The 19,903-nt window shown below is 40.6% G+C and overlaps 1 protein-coding gene across 2 annotated transcripts; it reads left to right on the top strand.

Annotated features, from left to right (window-relative positions):
• The first annotated feature begins 7,401 nt into the window (after positions 1-7,401).
• LOC143859370 (uncharacterized) lies at positions 7,402-18,026 on the top strand. 2 transcript variants are annotated; one of them, XM_077370090.1, is made up of 3 exons: positions 7,402-7,930; positions 14,250-17,473; positions 17,586-18,026. In XM_077370090.1, the coding sequence occupies exons 2-3, from the start codon at positions 14,420-14,422 to the stop codon at positions 17,592-17,594; spliced, it is 3,063 nt and encodes a 1,020-aa protein (XP_077226205.1). In that variant the 5' UTR covers positions 7,402-7,930; positions 14,250-14,419; the 3' UTR covers positions 17,595-18,026. The 2 variants fall into 2 exon arrangements, with proteins under 2 accessions (XP_077226205.1, XP_077226206.1); XM_077370091.1 differs by having other exon boundaries at positions 14,250-17,461; positions 17,586-18,025.
• Positions 18,027-19,903: the final 1,877 nt, after the last annotated feature.

Below are 19,903 nucleotides of genomic sequence, written 5' to 3'. Positions count from 1 at the left end.
AGATAGCGCCCCAAGAAGAGAGAAAATGATCCAAGATCCCAAGCAAGCAAAGCTCTAATAAGACTGAGTTAGCCTCTAATCAAAAGCGAAGTAATCAACAAATCTAAAGGAGAAACTCCGAACTAACAACACTAAAGAGGGGGAACAAATGAGTCAGAGACTCTCTAATAACACTACCGAGTCAAAGACTCACTCTAAAAGAGGAGGCCACTCTAACATGAGGCTAGGTAAGCCTCCTAAAGGGGAAACTCTCTACATGAGACAAGGCTTGTCTCCGAGACTCAAATGACGTAAAAAGGAATAAGAGACCTTGTGCATATTTGGCAAAGGTAAAACACCCAGCCGGGCCGGACAGCTGCCTAGCCCTAGGGTGCAACAAATGTGCAACCCAATACCCATAAGGGTAGGGGTATGCTGCCAAGCCGATTAGGGTGTTCTCCCAAAACCATACGACGCACAAAGAGGAGGTTTAGCAAGAGAATGAGACTGGGCAAGTCTCCTATATACAAAGGAGGGGTATGCTACTTGGACTGAGCAAGACCCCTAAGGATGGGCTTGGGCTAGCGCCTTCATCGCCCTCGCAATGAGAGGGGATTCTAGTATCTAAAGAAATTTAACAGAAATCTATAAGACTGTGGTAGTCTATCAAAGAGAGAAGAAAAGGCTACCAGATAATCGCAAACCCATTCTATTCTTATAAAAAATAAAACAAGTGCTAAGCAAAGAAGAATTTTCAATAAAAAAAATACACAATCTATAGCAATCATAAAATGATAAGCAACATTAATTAGTCCAGACCAGCCGTTGGATAGCCTAATAAAGCAAAAAAACAATATCAAACACTTCTATGCCCAACCACAAACCCCACCCCAATATGGGGATGAAATCAGATGATGCTAAAGTAATCATCTGATTTCATAATACACATGATAATATTTCTAATCCCGCCTTGAAATCAGACAGTACTCATGTCGATAATATCGAATAGAGTAGTCATCTGATCTCCTTATTTCCTAAAATAATTTATAAAATTAAACAAATATGATAAGCTTCAAGATAATCTCACCTGAACAGTCCATTCATTATTATCTTCAGAACCTAACTCAATGCTTAAGATAAGAAGAGTATTAGAAATATCAAAAGATTATGATAATTCCAATTAGTAAAAATTTCAGTGCATACAGGGGACATCAACTTGTGCAGATCCAAGTGCGAAGCGGTGAGCCACAAAATATAAAGACGAGCTCCAAGTAACCTTATCATTGCCCAGAGAAGGGTTCTTTTTTTTAAAAAAAAATAATGGTTAAAAGAAATCCAAAAAGGTTGGGTAGGCCTACTAAACAAAAGAGGGGAGCGCTACATAGATTGAGCGAGTCCCCTAAAGATGGGCTTGGGCTATCGCCTTCATCGCCCCTACAATGGAGCTACACAAATTCCTAACTAAGGGATAGAACCCTGGACTAATGGATAAAACCTAAGAAGGTGACACATCACAAATTACACTATGAATTACTCAAAAAGGTGAGGCGCACCAAGTCAAGGTCTAACAAGGCTGCTGACCCTGTCACATATTAACACTAACAATGCCAATTAGACTATATGCATATTACCCAAGTAGAGACAAATGACAGTTTGGTCATGCAAATTTTGAGATACATAGCATCAAGACAATGACTCAAACACTCATGGATAAATGACGATCACATCTAACCAAAACCTTAAAGATTTCTAATTAATATTCCCCCACCCTTAGAAGCACAAATCATGACCAACGAATATAAAGACAGGTGATGGAAGAAGCAATGTAGCCTTCAAATTCAAATCCTCAAAAATCAAGACTTCATAAAATTAATTTGAAGAGTGTACGATAACCCCAGGATTTTCAAAGACATAGCAGCTAAACCTTATTCCAATATCGATTTCCACATACAGCTTATCATATAAAATGCATACAGTTCATAACCAATTACTGACATGGAACCCATAAATTCAGCCATATGATGAGCAATGACATAAACACCATCAGACCTTGATATTTCATTGAACACCTACTTGCGATACAAACTCAGATACCCTTTGGAGTTAAAATAAAAAATTTGATCAGGAACTATATGAGCATCACATCAAATTAGTATTTAGGATCATGTCATATTCTTTGTCAAACACAGTAACTCATACAACCTATGAATGGGCCGGCAAACTCAAGGTCCTGTAGTGCCTTCATAAATTGCTATGAACTCGGTTCTATTTTTGGAGTTGAGATTATAATCCTAATAAAGGAAGGAAAATACATTCAACATGAAAACCCTTTGGATAAAGAACCCATGGATAAATAACTCCAAACCACCATTAAAATGCAGTGAAACAAATTGATCCATTCTCGAGGACCAAATCACAGAAATGTGACTAAGAAAGCTGAAGAAGAATTCAATTTACAGATCTTGCAATACCCAGCCAAAGGATAAATTGATGGCCAAACCAATGAGTAACCGTAGCTCATCTCTGATTTCTTTTACAAAAAACAAAAAAATTATACCAAAGCATCAATCACCACAATCCAAGGCATGCAAAAAATTGATTCCAGAGGTCAAACAAAAGCATAAATGATAAGTAGAAGATATTAGAGATTAATTCCTTTCTACGATGAAGCTTGCCTTATTCTTTCGTCTCCCTTTTTCTTTAAATGGCTAACAAAGCCCCATTCTAGCTCTCTTCTTCCTTATTTAGACACCAAGAGTCCTTGACAACACCTTGCTCTAGGAAAATTTTGTCCGACTTGAGCCTCCCTTCTTTTCCCCGGAAAGTAGAGACGGCGGTGGTTGAAGAATATCGGCCGGATTCCGGTGAAGAACCCACCGGAGAAGATGGGTAGAGAGGATCGGATTCTCCTCTCCCGCTCTCTCTCTCTCTCTCTATTTCTCTTCCTCTCTGCAATTTCTTCTCCCTCTCTGATGCTCTGATTTTTGCTAAAAAAAAAGAGTAAAGTTGAAGAGGGTTTGATGAGATTTGAAATGGGTTTGGGTTTTGGGTCTTAGAGAGGTGGTGGTCGGCCGGAGTTGGTGAGAGTGGCCGGAGAAGATGGAGTTGGCGGTCGGAGTTACAGAGGTGGAAGAGATGGCTGGTGATGAGGGTTTGGGTGAAAATCCAATCGGAACTTGGAGGTAGGAGAGATGGAGCCGGAGGAGATGGCCGGTAAATGGAGATGGCGGTCGGAGTTACAGAGGTGGAAGAGATGGCTGGTGATGGTGGTTATGGAAGTGAGGTGCGGCTGAGAGGAGGCGTCTGCAAATCTGGTTGGAGGTGGCGGTGGGATTTGGCTGGAGCTCCGGCAGGAGTGAGGTAGGAGATGGGGAAAAAGAAGAAGAAGAAGAAGAAAAACAAGATGGAGGTGGAAGAAGGGTGGTGATGGTGGCTTAGATGGGCGGATGGTCGGATTCCGGTGAGAATCCGACCGGAGAAGAAAGGGGTGGTGTGGCTGGAGTGGGGACCGGAGATGGGGTTCGTGGAGGTGGTGGCTGTGATGGATGTTGGTGGTTGGGTGTGGCTCAATGGAGGCGGCCGGAGATGGGGATGGGGTTAGATTGGGCGAAGAAGAGTGGCTGGGGTGGAGAAGCTCCGGTGGAAAAGTTCTGGTGGAGAAGAAGATGGAGGAGGTGGGTGTGGGTTTGGATTTTTAGGGGTTTTGAGAATAAGAGAAGAAAGAAGAAGGAGAATGGGTTTGAGGTGGTTCGTGGTGGTGGGAATGGGGTTGATGAGGCAGGTGTCTTGCCGGATTCCGGCCAGAGAGATCGGAGGAGATGGCTGGAATAGGGAGGGTTGAAGTGGGTTTGGATATTAGGGGAAATGGGTATTGAGGTGGTGGGATTCCGGCAAGGGTGGCCGGATTCCTCCCTCTTCTTCTTCTTCCTCTCTCACTTTCTCTTTCTCTCTTCTCGGCTTTGAACGAGAGAAAAACCAGAAAAAGAAAATCCTCTCTTTTGCCCTAATTCGATGGTCTCTTATAAAACCATAAAAAATTATGCCCCCCCTCTTTCATGGACACCCCTCTAATGCATTCAATGACCCCTCTTTTACACAGCAAAGGGGGGTGGCATGGGTGAAAAAAAAAATAGAAATGATATTACTCAGAGCTTTGCCGTTCCATGGGCAGCCCCCATCTATGTATTTTGGTTTTCTTCCATACAGGGCATGTGGTCCAGGTAGGAAACAGGGGAGGAGAATTTTTGCAAAATATCTTCTCTCTTTTGATCCCAACCCTCCAAATTGCCTTTTTGTTCAAGGGTTGGGATCAAAGGAGGCATAACCAACTAGGAAGCTTCCTAAGATGCTCTCCCAACTGTTCCTAAGCATTAACCTCCCTTAACCTAGATTAGGGTCTAATGATTACTTGCAAAAGAAGAAAGGAATCTTTCTTATTTACAGAAATGCCCAGCTTCTGGATAATGCACCCTTCAATTAAGTTGTACACTAATCTGCATACCCTTATATCTCCCCGGACAGCCCATTACGGAATATTTGAACTGGTTTTCTAGGCTTCTGCGCACCCCTTTTCTGGCTAAATCACCACCCTTCTGAACTTGTCCCACGACACTGCCTTAGCTCGTTTGCTAGGCAAACGTGCACAGATCTTGACAAAATTTTACAGGGGCCCTGGTGGGACCCTAAGCTAGCCTAGGGCATAATTTGGGGTCCACACACACTGATTTGAAAAGGTTATGCACAAAACAAGGAGGTGTAGGGCACGGTCAAAATGGGGTGTCTACAGATGCCCCTCTTTGGCAGAGTGTGCTTGTCACACGAATGGCAAAGCTGACAAGACAACACATTTTGGCCGGCCCGAAAATAAGAAAAAGCAAATTTTTGGGTTTTGATTTTAAAATGGTATTCACAAGGGTGAAACAACAGAATAACACTACGAGACTCAAAGGCTGAAAACAAAAGGGAGATAACCTCTCACCGACTCTTAACTCGGTGCTTGCATGGAAGAATGAAGATTTTGATTGACAATTTAAACCAAGAATCACTTGGCTAATTATCGAGTGCTAAAACGAGTAAAGAATACTTGAGAAGACTCAAAACCGGATTATGAAATTACCAAAACGGGTAAAGAAGTATTTTGAGAAAACTCAAACTTTCAATACCGGACTACAAGACGGGCAGAGAACGTTTGAGAAAACTCAAACTATCAATACCGGAATACAAGACGAGTGGAAAATATTTGAAAAGACTCAAATTATCAATACGGAATACAAGACGGGTAGAGAACGTTTGAGGAGACTCAAACTATCAATACCGGAATACAAGACGGGTAGAGAATGTTTGAGAAGACCCAAACTATCGATACCGGGTTACAAAACGGGTAAAGAATGTTTGAGAAGACTCAAACTTTCAATACCGGATTACAAGACGGGTAGAGAATATTTGAGAAGACTCAAATTTTCAATACCGGATTTCAAAACGGGTAAAGAATGTTTGAGAAGACTCAAATTTTCAATACCGGATTACAAAACAGGTAAAGAATGTTTGAAAAGACTCAAACTTTCAATACCGGAATACAAGACGGGTAAAGAAGGTTTGAGAAGACTCAAACTATCAATACCGGATACATCGAGTTTTTATCCTGGAATCGAGAGCCAGATCATTCAAAACGGGTAAAGATTATTTGAGAAGACTCAAATTTTGGATACCGGATTATAAAACGGGTAGAGAATGTTTGAGAAGACTCAAACTATCAATACCGGATACAAAACGGGTAAAGAATGTTTGAGAAGACTCAAACTTTCAATACCGGATACATCGAGTTTTTATCCTGGAATCGAGAGCCAGATCATTCAAAATGGGTAAAGATTATTTGAGAAGACTCAAATTTTTGATACCAGATTACAAAATGGGTAGAGAATGTTTGAGAAGACTCAAACTTTCAATACCGGATTTCAAAACGGGTAAAGAATGTTTGAGAAGACTCAAACTATCAATACCGGATACAAAACGGGTAAAGAATATTTGAGAAGACTCAAACTATCAATACCGGATACATCGAGTTTTTATCCTGGAATCGAGAGCCAGATCATTCGAAACGGGTAAAGAATTGTTTGAGAAGACTCAAACTTTCGATACCGGATTACAAAACGGGTAAAGAATGTTTGAGAAGACCCAAACTTTCAATACCGGATTACAAGACGGGTAGAGAATATTTGAGAAGACTCGAATTTTCAATACCGGATTTCAAAACGGGTAAAGAATGTTTGAGAAGACTCAAACTTTCATTACCAGATTACAAGACGGGTAGAGAATATTTGAGAAGACTCAAATTTTCAATACCGGATTTCAAAACGGATAAAGAACGTTTGAGAAGACTTAAACTTTCAATACCGGATTACAAGACGGGTAGAGAATATTTGAGAAGACTCAAATTTTCAATACCGGATTTCAAAACGGGTAAAAAATGTTTGAGAAGACTCAAACTTTCAATACCGGATTACAAAACGGGTAAAGAATGTTTGAGAAGACTCAAACTTTCAATACCGGAATACAAGACGGGTAAAGAAGGTTTGAGAAGACTCAAACTATCAATACCGGATACATCGAGTTTTTATCCTGGAATCGAGAGCCAGATCATTCAAAACGGGTAAAGATTATTTGAGAAGACTCAAATTTTCGATACCGGATTATAAAACGGGTAGAGAATGTTTGAGAAGACTTAAACTATCAATACCGGATACAAAACGGGTAAAGAATGTTTGAGAAGACTCAAACTTCCAATACCGGATACATCGAGTTTTTATCCTGGAATCGAGAGCCAGATCATTCAAAACGGGTAAAGATTATTTGAGAAGACTCAAATTTTCAATACCGGATTACAAAATGGGTAGAGAATGTTTGAGAAGACTCAAACTTTCAATACCGGATTTCAAAACGGGTAAAGAATGTTTGAGAAGACTCAAACTATCAATACCGGTGTAGACACCCCATTTTGACCAGACCCAAGCTTGCGGTGTTCAAGCAAAACCCCATCCAATCACTAAGCTAAGATCTCAAATTACATTGCGAATTAGGGTAGGGTCTCACCAAGGCCCCCGCCAAATTTCATCAAAATCCAAGCCGATTTGTCAAATAAGACGAGCAATGTAGGAAGCATAGTGTAATCTACATAGTGTAATCTAAAAAGGGGGGTGAATCATCTTAAAGGTGGTTGTCCATGGAAAAGGGAGGCATATATATCATTTATTATTATTATTATTATTATTATCATTTTCGTTTTTTTTTTTTTTTTTTTTTTTTTTTTTTTTTATCTGAGATTTTGGGAGTCTCAGATCTAGATCCGAGATTTTAAGAATCTCAGATCTGGATCTGAGATTTTGAGAATCTCAGATCTAGATCTGATATTTTGGGAATCTCAGATCTGGATCTGAGATTTTGGGAAAACTCAGATCTGGATCTGAGATTTTGAGAATCTCAGATCTGGATCTGATATTTTGAGAATCTCAGATCTGGATCTGAGATTTTGGGAGAAAATCTCAGATCTAGATCTGAGATTTTCAACTATAAAAGAAGAGTGTAGAGAGGTGTTTGAGGAGAGAAAAAGAAAAGGAAAAAAGAAAAAAAAGAAGAGGAAAGAAAGAAAAAAGAAGAAGAGAGAAACAGAAAGAAAGAAAAGAGAGAAAAAGAGAGAGAGAGAGAGAGAGAGAGAGAGAAACACAGAGAGAGGGAGAGGGTTTGGAGATTTTCTTCTCCTACCACCATCTTCTACTTCAATCCCATCTCCTCCCTCCACCTTCACTTTCTCCTCCATCGCCGATCATCCCACCGATCTCCGGCAATCGGGTGGACTTCGACAACTCTGGTCGAATCCCAACCATCTTTCCGTCAATAGCACAATTACAGTTCCTTCATTTGGCTCTACTGGAACTCAGGGAATTATCTACATCAGGTATGTCAATACAATGGATGTATATGGATATGTACTTATTTGCAGATATATATGCGCATGTCTACAAATAGATGTATGTGTCTCTGAATGTGTATGTGTGTTTCCTAGGTATAGTGATCCTTAGTTCTGATTTTTTATTTTTATTTTTTTTTTTATTTTATTTTTCGACCTCAAATGCTCAAAATTTTCAAAATTAAACATCTCAATCTTGTAGATCTCGTCAAACCGGTCAATTCGACATATGGCAGCCCAAATTTGGCCAAAAGACGAGAGAGTTATGCCCGTTTAAAATTTTCAGTCCATAATGATGTTTTTGTTAAGTGTATTAGAAATTACTGTGTCGTGAAACTTTTGGACTGCTACTGCTTAGAATTGTTCAAAACTGTGAACTGGAAAAGTGTTCGTTATAGTATTTCCTAAAACTTTCTTATTGATCAAATTTTTCCATAAATGCTTTTTAACATGTCAAAAACGACTTGCAAGCTTCAGTTTTTCTAAAAACAATGTCATTTCTGCAACAGCAGCTTGTTGGCCATTTTTAGGCTATTCCAGGTCTGTTTCGCCCGAAGCCATACAAAGAAAAAATGTTATTCAAGAGATTTTCTAATACTTTGTCCTTGTGTGAAGTTTTCCAGAATCAATGTTTTAAGTGTCAAAACGGAGCCCGAACTTTCAGTTAAAACACTAATATGTCCTTTAATTGATGTTTTTGTTGTGTATTAGAAATTACTGTGTCGTGAAACTTTTGGACTGCTACTGCTTAGAATTGTTCAAAACTGTGAACTGGAAAAGTGTTCGTTATAGTATTTCCTAAAACTTCCTTATTGATCAAAGTTTTCCATAAATGCTTTTTAATATGTCAAAAACGACTTGCAAGCTTCAGTTTTTCTGAAAACAATGTCATTTCTACAACAGCAGCTTGTTGGCCATTTTTAGACTACTCCAGGTCTGTTTCGTCCGAAGCCATACAAAGAAAAAATGTTATTCAAGAGATTTTCTAATACTTTGTCCTTGAGTGAATTTTTCCAGAAGCAATGTTTTAAGAGTCAAAACTGAGCCCGAACTTTCAGTTAAAACACTAATATGTCCTTTAATGGCGATGGATCGGAAGAAGCCATTTTCCGACCACTTCTGGCCAGATCCAAACAAAGTGGTCAACTGAGAGAATGTTTCTTATGATGAGATCTACAATTTTGATTAGTAGTATTTTTTATGGTTTTGATGTTTGAGGGGTCCAAAAGTAAGTGCAAAGTTGCATTTTTCACATTATATGTCATAATTGTGCTATTTCTTGAAAATCATGGATAACTTGAGCTCAATTCAATTTTAATAATTGTTTTGGATGTTTGAGCTTGGTAGCAAGTTTTAAATTATATATTGAATCATTCTCATGATTTGTTTGGCATTTTTTACAATTTTTGTTGAAAATTACATGTTGAATGGAGATTTCATTTTTTTTAGATTGTTTTGAGCCTATATAGTTCTAATGCTTGTATTGGGATATGATGAGCATGCTAGCAAGTCAGAAATCACATATTGAATCATTCCCATGATTTGTTTGGCATTTTGACCATTTTTTGAAGAGAATTACATATTGGGTGGAAATTTCACCTTTTCTTTTTTTTAAAAATTGTTTGGAGCCTATATCAATTTTAATGCTTATATTGGGGCGATGAAGGTGCTAGCCCAAGCCCATCCTTAGGGGACTTGCTCAGTCCAAGTAGCATACCCCTCATTTGTATATAGGAGACTTGCCTAGTCTTGCTAGTTTTTTTTCTCTATCCTACCTCTGTGTATAGGAGACTTGCCCAGTCTCTTTCTCTTGCTAAACCTCCTCTTTGTGCGTCGTTTGGTTTTGGGAGAACACCCTACTCGGCTTGGCTTCATACCCCTATCCTATATGGGTATCTGGTTGCACATTTGTTGCACCCTAGGGCTAGGTAGCTGTCCGGCCCGGCTGGGTGTTTTACCTTTGCCAAATATGCGCAGGGTCTCTTATTCTTTTTTACGTCATTTGTGTCTCGGAGACAAGCCTTGTCTCATGTAGACAGTTTCCCCTTTAGGAGGCTTACTTAGCCTCATGTTAGAGTAGCCTCCTCTTTTAGAGTGAGTCTTTGACTCGATAGTGTTATTAGAGAGTCTCTGACTCATTTATTCTCCCTCTTTAGTGTTGTTAGTTCGGAGTTTCTCCTTTAGAGTTGTTGATTACTTCGCTTTGATTAGAGGCTAACTCAGTCTTATTAGAGCTTTGCTTGCTTGGGATCTTGGATCGTTTTTCTCTCTTCTTGGGACGCTATCTTTCTTGTTGTGGTTTGTCTCTTTGAGACGCCAGTTTCTTGTTGTGGATCGTCTCTTTGAGGCGTTAGTTGCTTGTTCGGGGTTTCCCCTTTTGGTTTTAGGGCTTTGCCCTAGTTTGTAGTTGTTCTCGCGTGTTCCCTTTAAGATTGAAAACATTTAAAGGTTTAGAGCATTGGAAAAGCTTTAAAATCCAAAAACATTAGAAATTTAAAACTCAAAAACATTTGAAAACTTTAAAACTATCAAAAACATTTGAAAATATAAAAAAACTAAAAAAAAAAAATAAATCTAAAGTGTTGAGTGTTTCTTTTATAAGCGTAGTTTGAAAGTTCGTTCCGAACTACGTTGGCTTGATCCCTTTCAACAGGGTACGTAGTGCAGCTCGGGATCCACATCCTAAGTCCAGCCAAACCTTAAAAAATAAACATTTTTAATCTTTAAAAATTACAAAAATATTCAAACCATTTTCAAAAAGATCTTCCTCTAGAGTTAGGAGTATGTCCTAGCTGTTTAGGTTGTGTTCTAGAGTTAAGAGTTTGTCTTGATTGGTATTGATATGGTATGTCTTGTCGTGTGAGTGTCTCTAGAGTTAGGAGGCCTCGAGTCGATCGGTCAGACATCTAGTCGAACCGATGGCTAGATTAGGCATATAGTCAGCCCATAGTTTTCCTTAGGATGCACGGCCTAGTTACACATAGGTTGTAGGAACCACCTGCATTAGCCCAGGGCTAACCTACATTTAGTTAGGGCATATAGGGTGTCCTAAAATTCACAATTTACCAGAATTTAAATAATTGTGTAAGAAACTTTAATAACTAGTCCGGTCTTTTAGATCGAGTCTAGGATAAAGGTCTAGGTGTCTTAGGCATCCTAGCTTAGAATAGGGCATCGAACTACGTGGGCTCCGATTCTTCCCGAGGCCGGGATACGTAGCGCAGCTAGGATGGATGGCCATTCTGGTCCGAGTCCAGTCCTGCATTAGAGTTAGGACTTGTCCTGTCATATATAGCATAGATTTGTATCTCATGTTTTGATGTGTTTTCTTACTTTCTTGTACTGATACTATACCTTTGGTTGTAGCTTGCATGTGTGTGTCCACCAGAAACTTAGACACCCATTAGGCATGTCACTCATAACCTAGCTTTGCTTAGGTGACACATTTTTCATTTCATTTTATGTGTTTATTTCTTCATTCTCAGGAAATGCATGCTTAGGTAGACGATTCCTGAGGATTGTTCCCATTTCACATGATTTTTACCCAACTTCTTTAGAGTTAATGAAAATGGCATAAGAGACCAAGTGCTTGCACTCGGACGAATTGGGGGTGCTCTCAGACCTTCTCCATTCGTAACCAGGCACGAACCCATATATATTTCTGGTTATCCATTGCACAGAGGATTTGATTTTAGGGTTCCATGGCATGTCCATGGATGGCGACTCTGAGTTTATTTTAGGTATGTCTCGATTTTGAACTTCGGTTCCGGATCAAGACATATCTCTTTCTTTTTATATCGCCACTCGTGATATGCTATGAGGGTGGCATCCGTTTTGAGAGTTCCTTGGCAGAGCTCTCATTCACGTGGATGATCCAGAGGATGGTGTAGGGGGCCTGTTCCCTCACCTTCTCATTTCTTCTCTCGGATCGGGGTCCACAGGCTGGCGACTCTGCTGGGGAGTTTTTTGAAACATTGCCTAACTCTATAAAAATGCCATTTTTACTAACTTTGAAGAAATTTGAGCTAAAATCATTTTAAATGGGAACTTTATCGTTAGAATCCAGGGGCACCAGATAGGCGCGTAATTAAAATGAGGGATTCACACACTACACATCATGCATTATCATAATTGTTATTTCTTTCATTGTTTTTCCTTCTTGGTTCCACGGGATAGATTCAATGCGTGCCCGACTGGGATATCTTTACCCTGATGGTACTGTTGAATCTATTTCCAAGCTATGCGCCGGTGCTGCAGCCGTAGACATTGGGCGTACTTTTGTCTACAGCAGCCGATGAGCAATGAAACATACTATGTATAACATGGGGCGTACTTGTGTTATACATGTTAAGTATGTTTCATACGCATAGTACCCGATAGATTGAGTCTGGAGCCCTACTTTGTTTTATATATATTATATATACTTACTAACCTAGTAAAGCCCAACTAGGAAGTACCCGTTTCGAGATTGCATTCATATAGGGTCGAACATGTGTTGCTTACACATGTGGAGCCTAGAGTTAGGAGCTTTGTCCCATCTGTAGACTAGAGTAGCTCACCTTGCGTGGCTACAACACGGTCCTAGCACACTCATCAGTCTGTCTTGAGTCGAGATTTTCTCGACTCCGCTAGATTAGATTTAGGGCTGGTGCCCCTGGTTAGGATTTGTGTGTATGTGTATATACCTATATATATACTGATTATGTATATTATGGTTCTCCTCTTAGTCAGAGATTCTTTATTTAATTCAATCAGTTATATCCATTCCGTTATTCAGATCTAAGTCTAGTCAGTGGCTTTTTGGTCGCCATTATCTTGGCCAGGTTTAGTCCTTGATCTGTTAATTATAGGGTTTGATCAAAGATGTGTGATCACTCATCTTTGATGAAAAAATTCCATGTCCCAGATTGTCAAGCTTATTCCTATTGATCACTTAAAGGTTATCTTCCCTTCCTTATCATCTTGTTCTATCTGAGTGTCAGGTCTGATCATGGCGAACAATCTGTTAGACAAGTGGATAGCCGAGACTATTAAATCTTTTCCGCTAAGGTGTGAAGAATGGAGTATCACTGAGCGTTTCATCGGTTCATTTACTCATCTGAATAGTCGTGGCATAAATTGGAAGTTTCTTCAAGCAGCTGCTAAATGTTGGGATCCTGTTTTCCATGTTTTCCGATTCGGGTCTTTTCAACTCTGTCCTATATTTGAGGACTGGTGTGCCTTGTTAAAGCTTCCTCCCGAGGGACTCTGGATCCGACCTTCAAGCACAGACTCCCCTCATGATCTTTTTTACAAACTTTTTGAAAATAAGATCGTGAAAACTCTGCCTTGCTTAACTGAGAAAAATGTGCAATTTCAAACCCTCATTGAACTGTTTTCTCAAAACGTCGATCCTACTGACTCCCGTTTTCAGAAGTGTCGACGTAATGCCTTAGTCTTTGCTGTCTTTGCACGTCATGTTCTTCGTAGAGATTCTAGTGCTGCTCCTTTCACCTTGTTAACAATTGTAGATCAGATAAATGAGGGGAGAAATCCTGTCCCTACAATGCTAGCTGAAACCTTTTATGGCTTAGACGTTATTGCTAGTAAAAAGGTACAGGATAACTTTTTCGGCTGTGCCAAGCTGTTATATGTGTGGCTATGTGAGAAACTCACTATCCTTCAGCCACAGAACCGCATTGAGTACACCCTTAAAAGTCTTCATTCCTGGAAGACCAAGATTAAGCAATCTCAGCTTAAAGAATGGCACCATTGGTTGCAGACCATAAAGGAAAGCCAAATTCGTTGGGTGAGTCAATCATGTCCACAAATTGTTACCAGTACTTGCCCATACTCATTTGTCCATCTTATGGGTTTAGAAAAATCATCTTTCTATGCACCTTTGTGTTTCCCTTCTCAGATTATTGGAATCTTGTGTCCTCCTAAGGTTATCACACCACCTTGTTGTGAAGACCTTACTCCTGATCTCATTGCATCCATAGTAGCTGCCTGGAGAAACAAAATCACGGAGAGGAGATCTATTTTCATGTCTAAACTTCGAAAGGGAAGAGAATTTGGGGAGCCTGCAAACCGAAGAGCTCGAATTAATGAACCATGAGGATCTTTGGATCAAGATTGTCATTTTATTGTTTTCATTTGTTCAAAGAATTTTTTTTTGATTCAGGGTTTTCAGCATTTTTACATTGTAACCGATTGCCGCCAGTATAATCAATACAAAGGATGTTTGTTTTTACTTTTGTCTCTATTGGTACAAACTCTTTTATTTCATTTGTCAATCAATTAATCTAGTTTGTTAACTTCCAATCAGGATTCTGAAAGATAGCAACCATCGCTCCTAAAAAAGACTCCCAAGCTAAGCCTGCCTGGTCTAGACCTACTTCAGTGTCTAGACTTGTTCGTCATTTTGATTCTCCTGTGCCATCCGCAGTACACTCACCTTCTTCACCAGAGTCTTCCGGTTCCTTTGAAGTAAATCAAATGGCAGACACAACTGAACTTTTAATGAGCATGCAAGAGATGATGAAAAACCTCACCCGAGACATGGCAGGAATGAAAGAAGAAATGGCAAACATGAAAACACAGATAAGTGATAAGACTTCCACGTCTAGGCCCGTACTTCAGCCTTCTCATGTTCCAGCTCCGGAGTCGCATAGACCCGTTATCCAGTCTTTCGAGGTGAATTTAGATGATGATCAGTATGCTGCAGAGTATTGTGCTCCAGAGGTTGATAGAGAAAAAGAAAAATTTGAAAAATTTGAGAAGGAAATGTCTGAAAAGTTCAGCAAGATGGCTCATGAGATGGAGCAGATGAGAGTCCAGGGACCCAAGAAATTTGACGTATCTGAATTAATACTATCTTCAACAGTTTCTTTACCGCCCAACTTCAAAGCTCCTGATTATGACAAATATGACGGAACCGGGTGTCCGCGTAACCACATGAGGTGGTTTATCATTTTGTCCCAGCAGTATGGTCTGAGCCGTGAGCAGATGGCCCAATTATTCCCGATTTCTTTGATTGGGATCGCAAAGAAGTGGTTTCTAAGGTTAAAGCCCGAGGAGGTGAGAACCCTGGAAGATATTTCGGAGAAACTGATAGAGCAATTCTCAATGGAAGAGGGTATTGAGGTCACGAAGAGAGACCTAAAACAGCTAAAGCAAGGTCCTCAAGAGACCTTCACTTTCTTTATCAGGCGCTGGAGACGCAAATCTGCTCAGCTAAGCCAGAAAATGACTGAATCAGAGCAGATAAAGCTGGTTCTGAAGAGTTTGTCTCCCACGTATTTTCATTTTCTTGCTCCTCAGCATTACCCGAGCTTTGACCATTTAATCAAGACGGGTACTCAGACAGAAGATGCCATAACAAAAGGCTTGAGAGCCAAGGTTTCTTCTGAAATCCGAGACGGGAAAAGACCTATGGTCCAGTCCAAAGAAATTCATGCTGTCAGTTATACCAGGCCTGTGGCCAGAGTTGCTGCAGAGACTGCTCCAAGGAGAATTGCATATGACAGAAAGTTTGATCCTCTTCCATATCCGATAATAATAATATTCAAAAGGCTTATGAAAGACAGGAAGATCCGGCTCCCAGATATCAAACCTCCACCCAATCCCTTACCCACATTCTGGAAGACGGATCAGTACTGTGAATATCACAGAGGTCCAGGGCATTTGACTGAGAATTGTTTAGCCTTGAAGCATGCCATCCAAAACATGATTGACAAAAATGAGTTGGCAGTGGAGAGACCAAACGTCACTCAAAACCCACTTCCTAACCATCATGCCATGCCTCCTCCTACTACCAACGCCATCTTTACTGACGACCCTCTGCTTGATCCAGCAAACCTCATTTGTGCCATTACAACAGAAAAAACCTATGTCATGAAGTTTGATGATAGGGAGCTGGAGGCAGTAGAAAGGAGAGAACGTTATGTGATTTCCTTCGTTGATGACGAAGTTGCTGAGTCATCATCATCCCAGCCTTGTGTATTTCAGACTGACAGTGTCGGAAATGCAAGGGCAGCTCCTTATGTCTTAAGGGCTGAGGACTTTGAAGAAGATGAGTTATTGTTGTTGGATAACCATTGTGACGAGATGCGTCACATGACCCGCGGTGGGCGTGTATTCAAACCTCAAGAATTATGTGTAGAAAATCCTGCAGAAGTTGCAAGAAATGCAGAGAATCTGAGGCAGAACAAGGTCAGCGCAGATGAAGAAGAAGAGAGTTTGCTGAAGCAGCTGAAAAAGACTCAGGCCAATATTTCTGTATGGGGCTTACTCATGGCTTCGTCCAGGCACAGGAAGTTAGTTCTTCGAGAACTCAACTCGGCACAAGTCTCTGTAGACACCACTCCTGATGAATTGGTGAGCTTGGTTGCCATGACGAGAGTGTCTAAGACCTTGTCTTTTACTGATGATGATTTGCCTTCTGAGGGTCGAGACCACACAAAATCTCTGAAAATCACTGTTGTTTGCAATAAGAAAAGAGTACCAGAGGTGTTGGTTGATAATGGCTCTGCTCTGAATGTATGCCCGTTGAGTACTGCAACAACTCTTGGATTTGGTCCTGCGGATTTCATCCCATCTGAACAGGGTATTCTGGCATACGATGGTACTCGCCGAGATGTGATCGGAACCCTAGTAACTGAGATACAAATCGGAGGAGAAGACTTCGAAATAGAATTCCAGGTTTTGGACATCAAAGCCTCATTTTTGCTGTTACTTGGGCGCCCCTGGTTGCACAAGTTCGGGGTTGTTCCTTCCTCTCTTCACCAAAAGCTGAAATTTCTTCGTAAAAACGGAGTGGTAACCGTAAAGGGAGACCCGGACCTGGAAGTAGGACTGATTACTCAGGACCTGACAATGGAGAAGTCTGAGGATGTTAGTTTAACTGGATTTTCACTAGAGGTGGCTACCATCACCTTTAAAGAAGCTATGAATGAGGAAATTTGTTTCCTGACCAGTACAAACTCGAATGTCGTTCGGATGGTTCGTCGACAGGGATACATGCCAGGTGCAGGGCTGGGGAAATACCATCAGGGTTTGACCGAATTCCCTGAGTTCGAATCCTTCAATGGTCTGTTTGGGCTAGGGTACAAGCCCTCAAAGAAGGAAATTAAAGAAATGAGGTTGCTGATGATGAAATGGGCTGAATGTCGCCGCAGAGGGTTAGAATTACCAATGGCGCCGATTAGTTTGACGATGAACGGCCGGTTTAGGAAAGAAGGTGCTGATGTCCCTTTTTGTGGTTTTGCCGAGACTTGGCTGGATGAGAGTTCAGGGCAAAGGTTGCCAGGCTTTGAAATTTTCTTCGATTTGCAGTTGGAAGACAAGCAGACTGGTCTGCAGATTTCAGAAGTTGAGTCAGAAGCTGATTGGGCAGAGCATGTAGAGTCGAGCCTTCTGAGTTCATTGTTTCTTGAAGATTCACAGACTATTGCTGTGATCGACCAGAGGATTTCAATTTTGAACCCTACCCATTTAATCATCCCGGCAGAAGAACCATTGACCAATTGGACTTTTCAGGTCATACCTCAGGTTACTTTCCTAAACAGTCGTGTCCCTCCAAAAGAGTCAGTTGTCCATAAGTACCCGTCAGTCTTTAAGTTTGATTCAGAGTCTGTTTATTCTAATAATTCTTTTGATGCAGGTAATATAAATGTCGAGTCTCCTGAAGTCGATGATGATTCCTCTTCTTCCAGAGGGATCAAGTCAGATGCTGCCTCTATCGTTGATTCAGATATTATTTCCATACATAGTTCAGAGTCAATTGACATAAATGTCAATATGTTCGTTGAGTCCGTAAATTTGTTTCAAGAGTCTATTGTAAAGCCCGATGTGGGTGATTCATCATTTCATGTACTTGATTCAGCATTCAATGAAATAAAAAATTCTTCTGAGTACATTCCTGTCTCTACTTTTATTTCTACTGTTTCTGCTTCAGAATTTGATAATCTTAATAATAACAATCAAGACTCCCCCTCTGATGAGGATGCCGACGACACTCCTCCTGAAATCAAATACATGATTCAACAGGATGAGAATCGCCGAGCAAAACCACTCGAAGAGGAAATTGAAACCGTGAATATAGGTGACGAAACCTTGATTCAGGAGATTCGAATTGGTAAAACTTTATCTCCTGAAGAACGCAAGGAATTAATCGCCTTACTTAAAGAGTTCAAGGAAGTTTTTGCTTGGTCATATGATGACATGCCAGGGTTAAGTGAAGAAATTGTTCAACATCGCTTACCCTTAATCCCTGGTATTAAGCCAAAGAAGCAAAAGCTCCGAAAACTCAAAACTGAATGGGAGTTGAAAGTTTATGAAGAAGTTAAGAAGCTGTTGGAGGTAAAATTCATTCAAGTAGTTGAATACCCAGAATGGCTTGCAAACATTGTACCGGTGCCCAAAAAGGACGGGAAAGTTCGAATGTGTGTCGATTTTCGAGACCTGAACAAGGCAAGTCCTAAGGATGACTTTCCTCTTCCCAATATTGATCTCCTGGTTGATAATACAGCTGGTCATGCTCTTCTATCCTTTATGGATGGTTTCTCAGGCTACAATCAGATTAAGATGGCGCCCGAGGACATGATGAAGACAGCGTTCATTACTCAGTGGGGTACATACTGCTACAGGGTGATGCCGTTTGGTTTGAAAAATGCAGGTGCTACATATCAGAGGGCTGCTACAACTCTTTTACATGATATGATCCATAAAGAGATCGAGGTATATGTTGATGACATGATTGTGAAAGGCAAGACTCGACCTGAGCACACTGTTGCCCTGAGAAGGTTCTTTGAACGGATCAGGAAGTATCAGCTTCGCCTAAATCCGAGTAAGTGCGTCTTTGGTGTTACATCAGGAAAGCTCTTAGGGTTTATGGTCAGTGAAAGAGGGATTGAAGTAGACCCGCAAAAGATTAAGGCAATTCAAGAAATGCAGCCGCCGAAGACAGAAAGGCAGATCCGAGGTTTCCTTGGCAAAGTTCAGTATCTGAGACGGTTCATATCACATCTGACGATGACGTGTGAACCCATTTTCAAGCTTTTGAAAAAGAATTCCTCGAAGAAGTGGAATGAAGAATGTCAGGAGGCATTTGAAAAGGTTAAGCAGTGTCTATCCTTGCCCCCTGTCCTATCGCCAGTTACACCAGGCCAGCCATTATTGTTGTACTTGTCTATCACAGATACAGCGATGGGTTGCATGCTTGCTCAGCAAGATTCAGAGTCTAAACGGGAGAAGCCCATTTACTACATCAGTAAGAAGATGCTGGAATACGAGTTAAAGTACACAGTTTTGGAAAAGACATGTCTAGCATTAGTTTGGGCTACCCAGCGGCTTAGACATTATTTGCTTTCGAGCAAGATCTTTTTGCTTTCACGGATGGATCCGCTAAAATACTTGTTTGAGAAGCCCGCCCTTACAGGAAGAACCGCAAGATGGTTGTTGTTATTGTCTGAGTTTGACATCACCTATGTCACTCAGAAATCAATTAAAGGGCGTGTCGTTGCTGAACAGTTGGCTGATGCACCCGTTGAAGAGAATGCTTTTCTGAAGGCAGAATTTCCTGACGAAGAGATAATGGATATTGAAGAAGAAGCGTCAAGTACTAAGTGGCTTATGTATTTTGATGGAGCTGTAAACAGTCGAGGACAAGGAGTAGGAGCTGTGCTTATATCCCCTCGGAAAGAGTATATTCCTGTTTCTATCAAGCTACAGTTTGAATGTACGAACAATATGGCCGAGTATGAAGCTTGCATCGCCGGGTTAGAGGCAGCCTTAGCTTTGGAAATTCAAGATATTGATGTGTTTGGGGATTCTATCTTGATCATTTGCCAGATTAATGGGCAATGGAAAACTCGAGAAGATAAATTGATCCCTTATAACACTTATTTGGAATCTTTGGTCAGAAAGTTCAAGAGCATTACGTTCACTCACTTGTCAAGGACCAGAAATCATTTTGCTGAC

The sequence above is a fragment of the Tasmannia lanceolata genome, unplaced genomic scaffold (genome assembly GCF_043159265.1).
Source record: "Tasmannia lanceolata isolate RefF3 unplaced genomic scaffold, GAP_Taslan_0.1 ptg000029l, whole genome shotgun sequence".
Classification (NCBI taxonomy): Eukaryota; Viridiplantae; Streptophyta; class Magnoliopsida; order Canellales; family Winteraceae; genus Tasmannia; species Tasmannia lanceolata.
The sequence above is the reverse complement of the archived record's forward strand: the minus strand, read 5'-3'. Positions and strand labels throughout refer to the sequence as shown.

Coding starts and splice junctions, on each gene's coding strand:
- LOC143859370 (XM_077370090.1), top strand. CDS start 14,420: ATGGCAGACACAACTGAACTTTTAATGAGCATGCAAGAGATGATGAAA.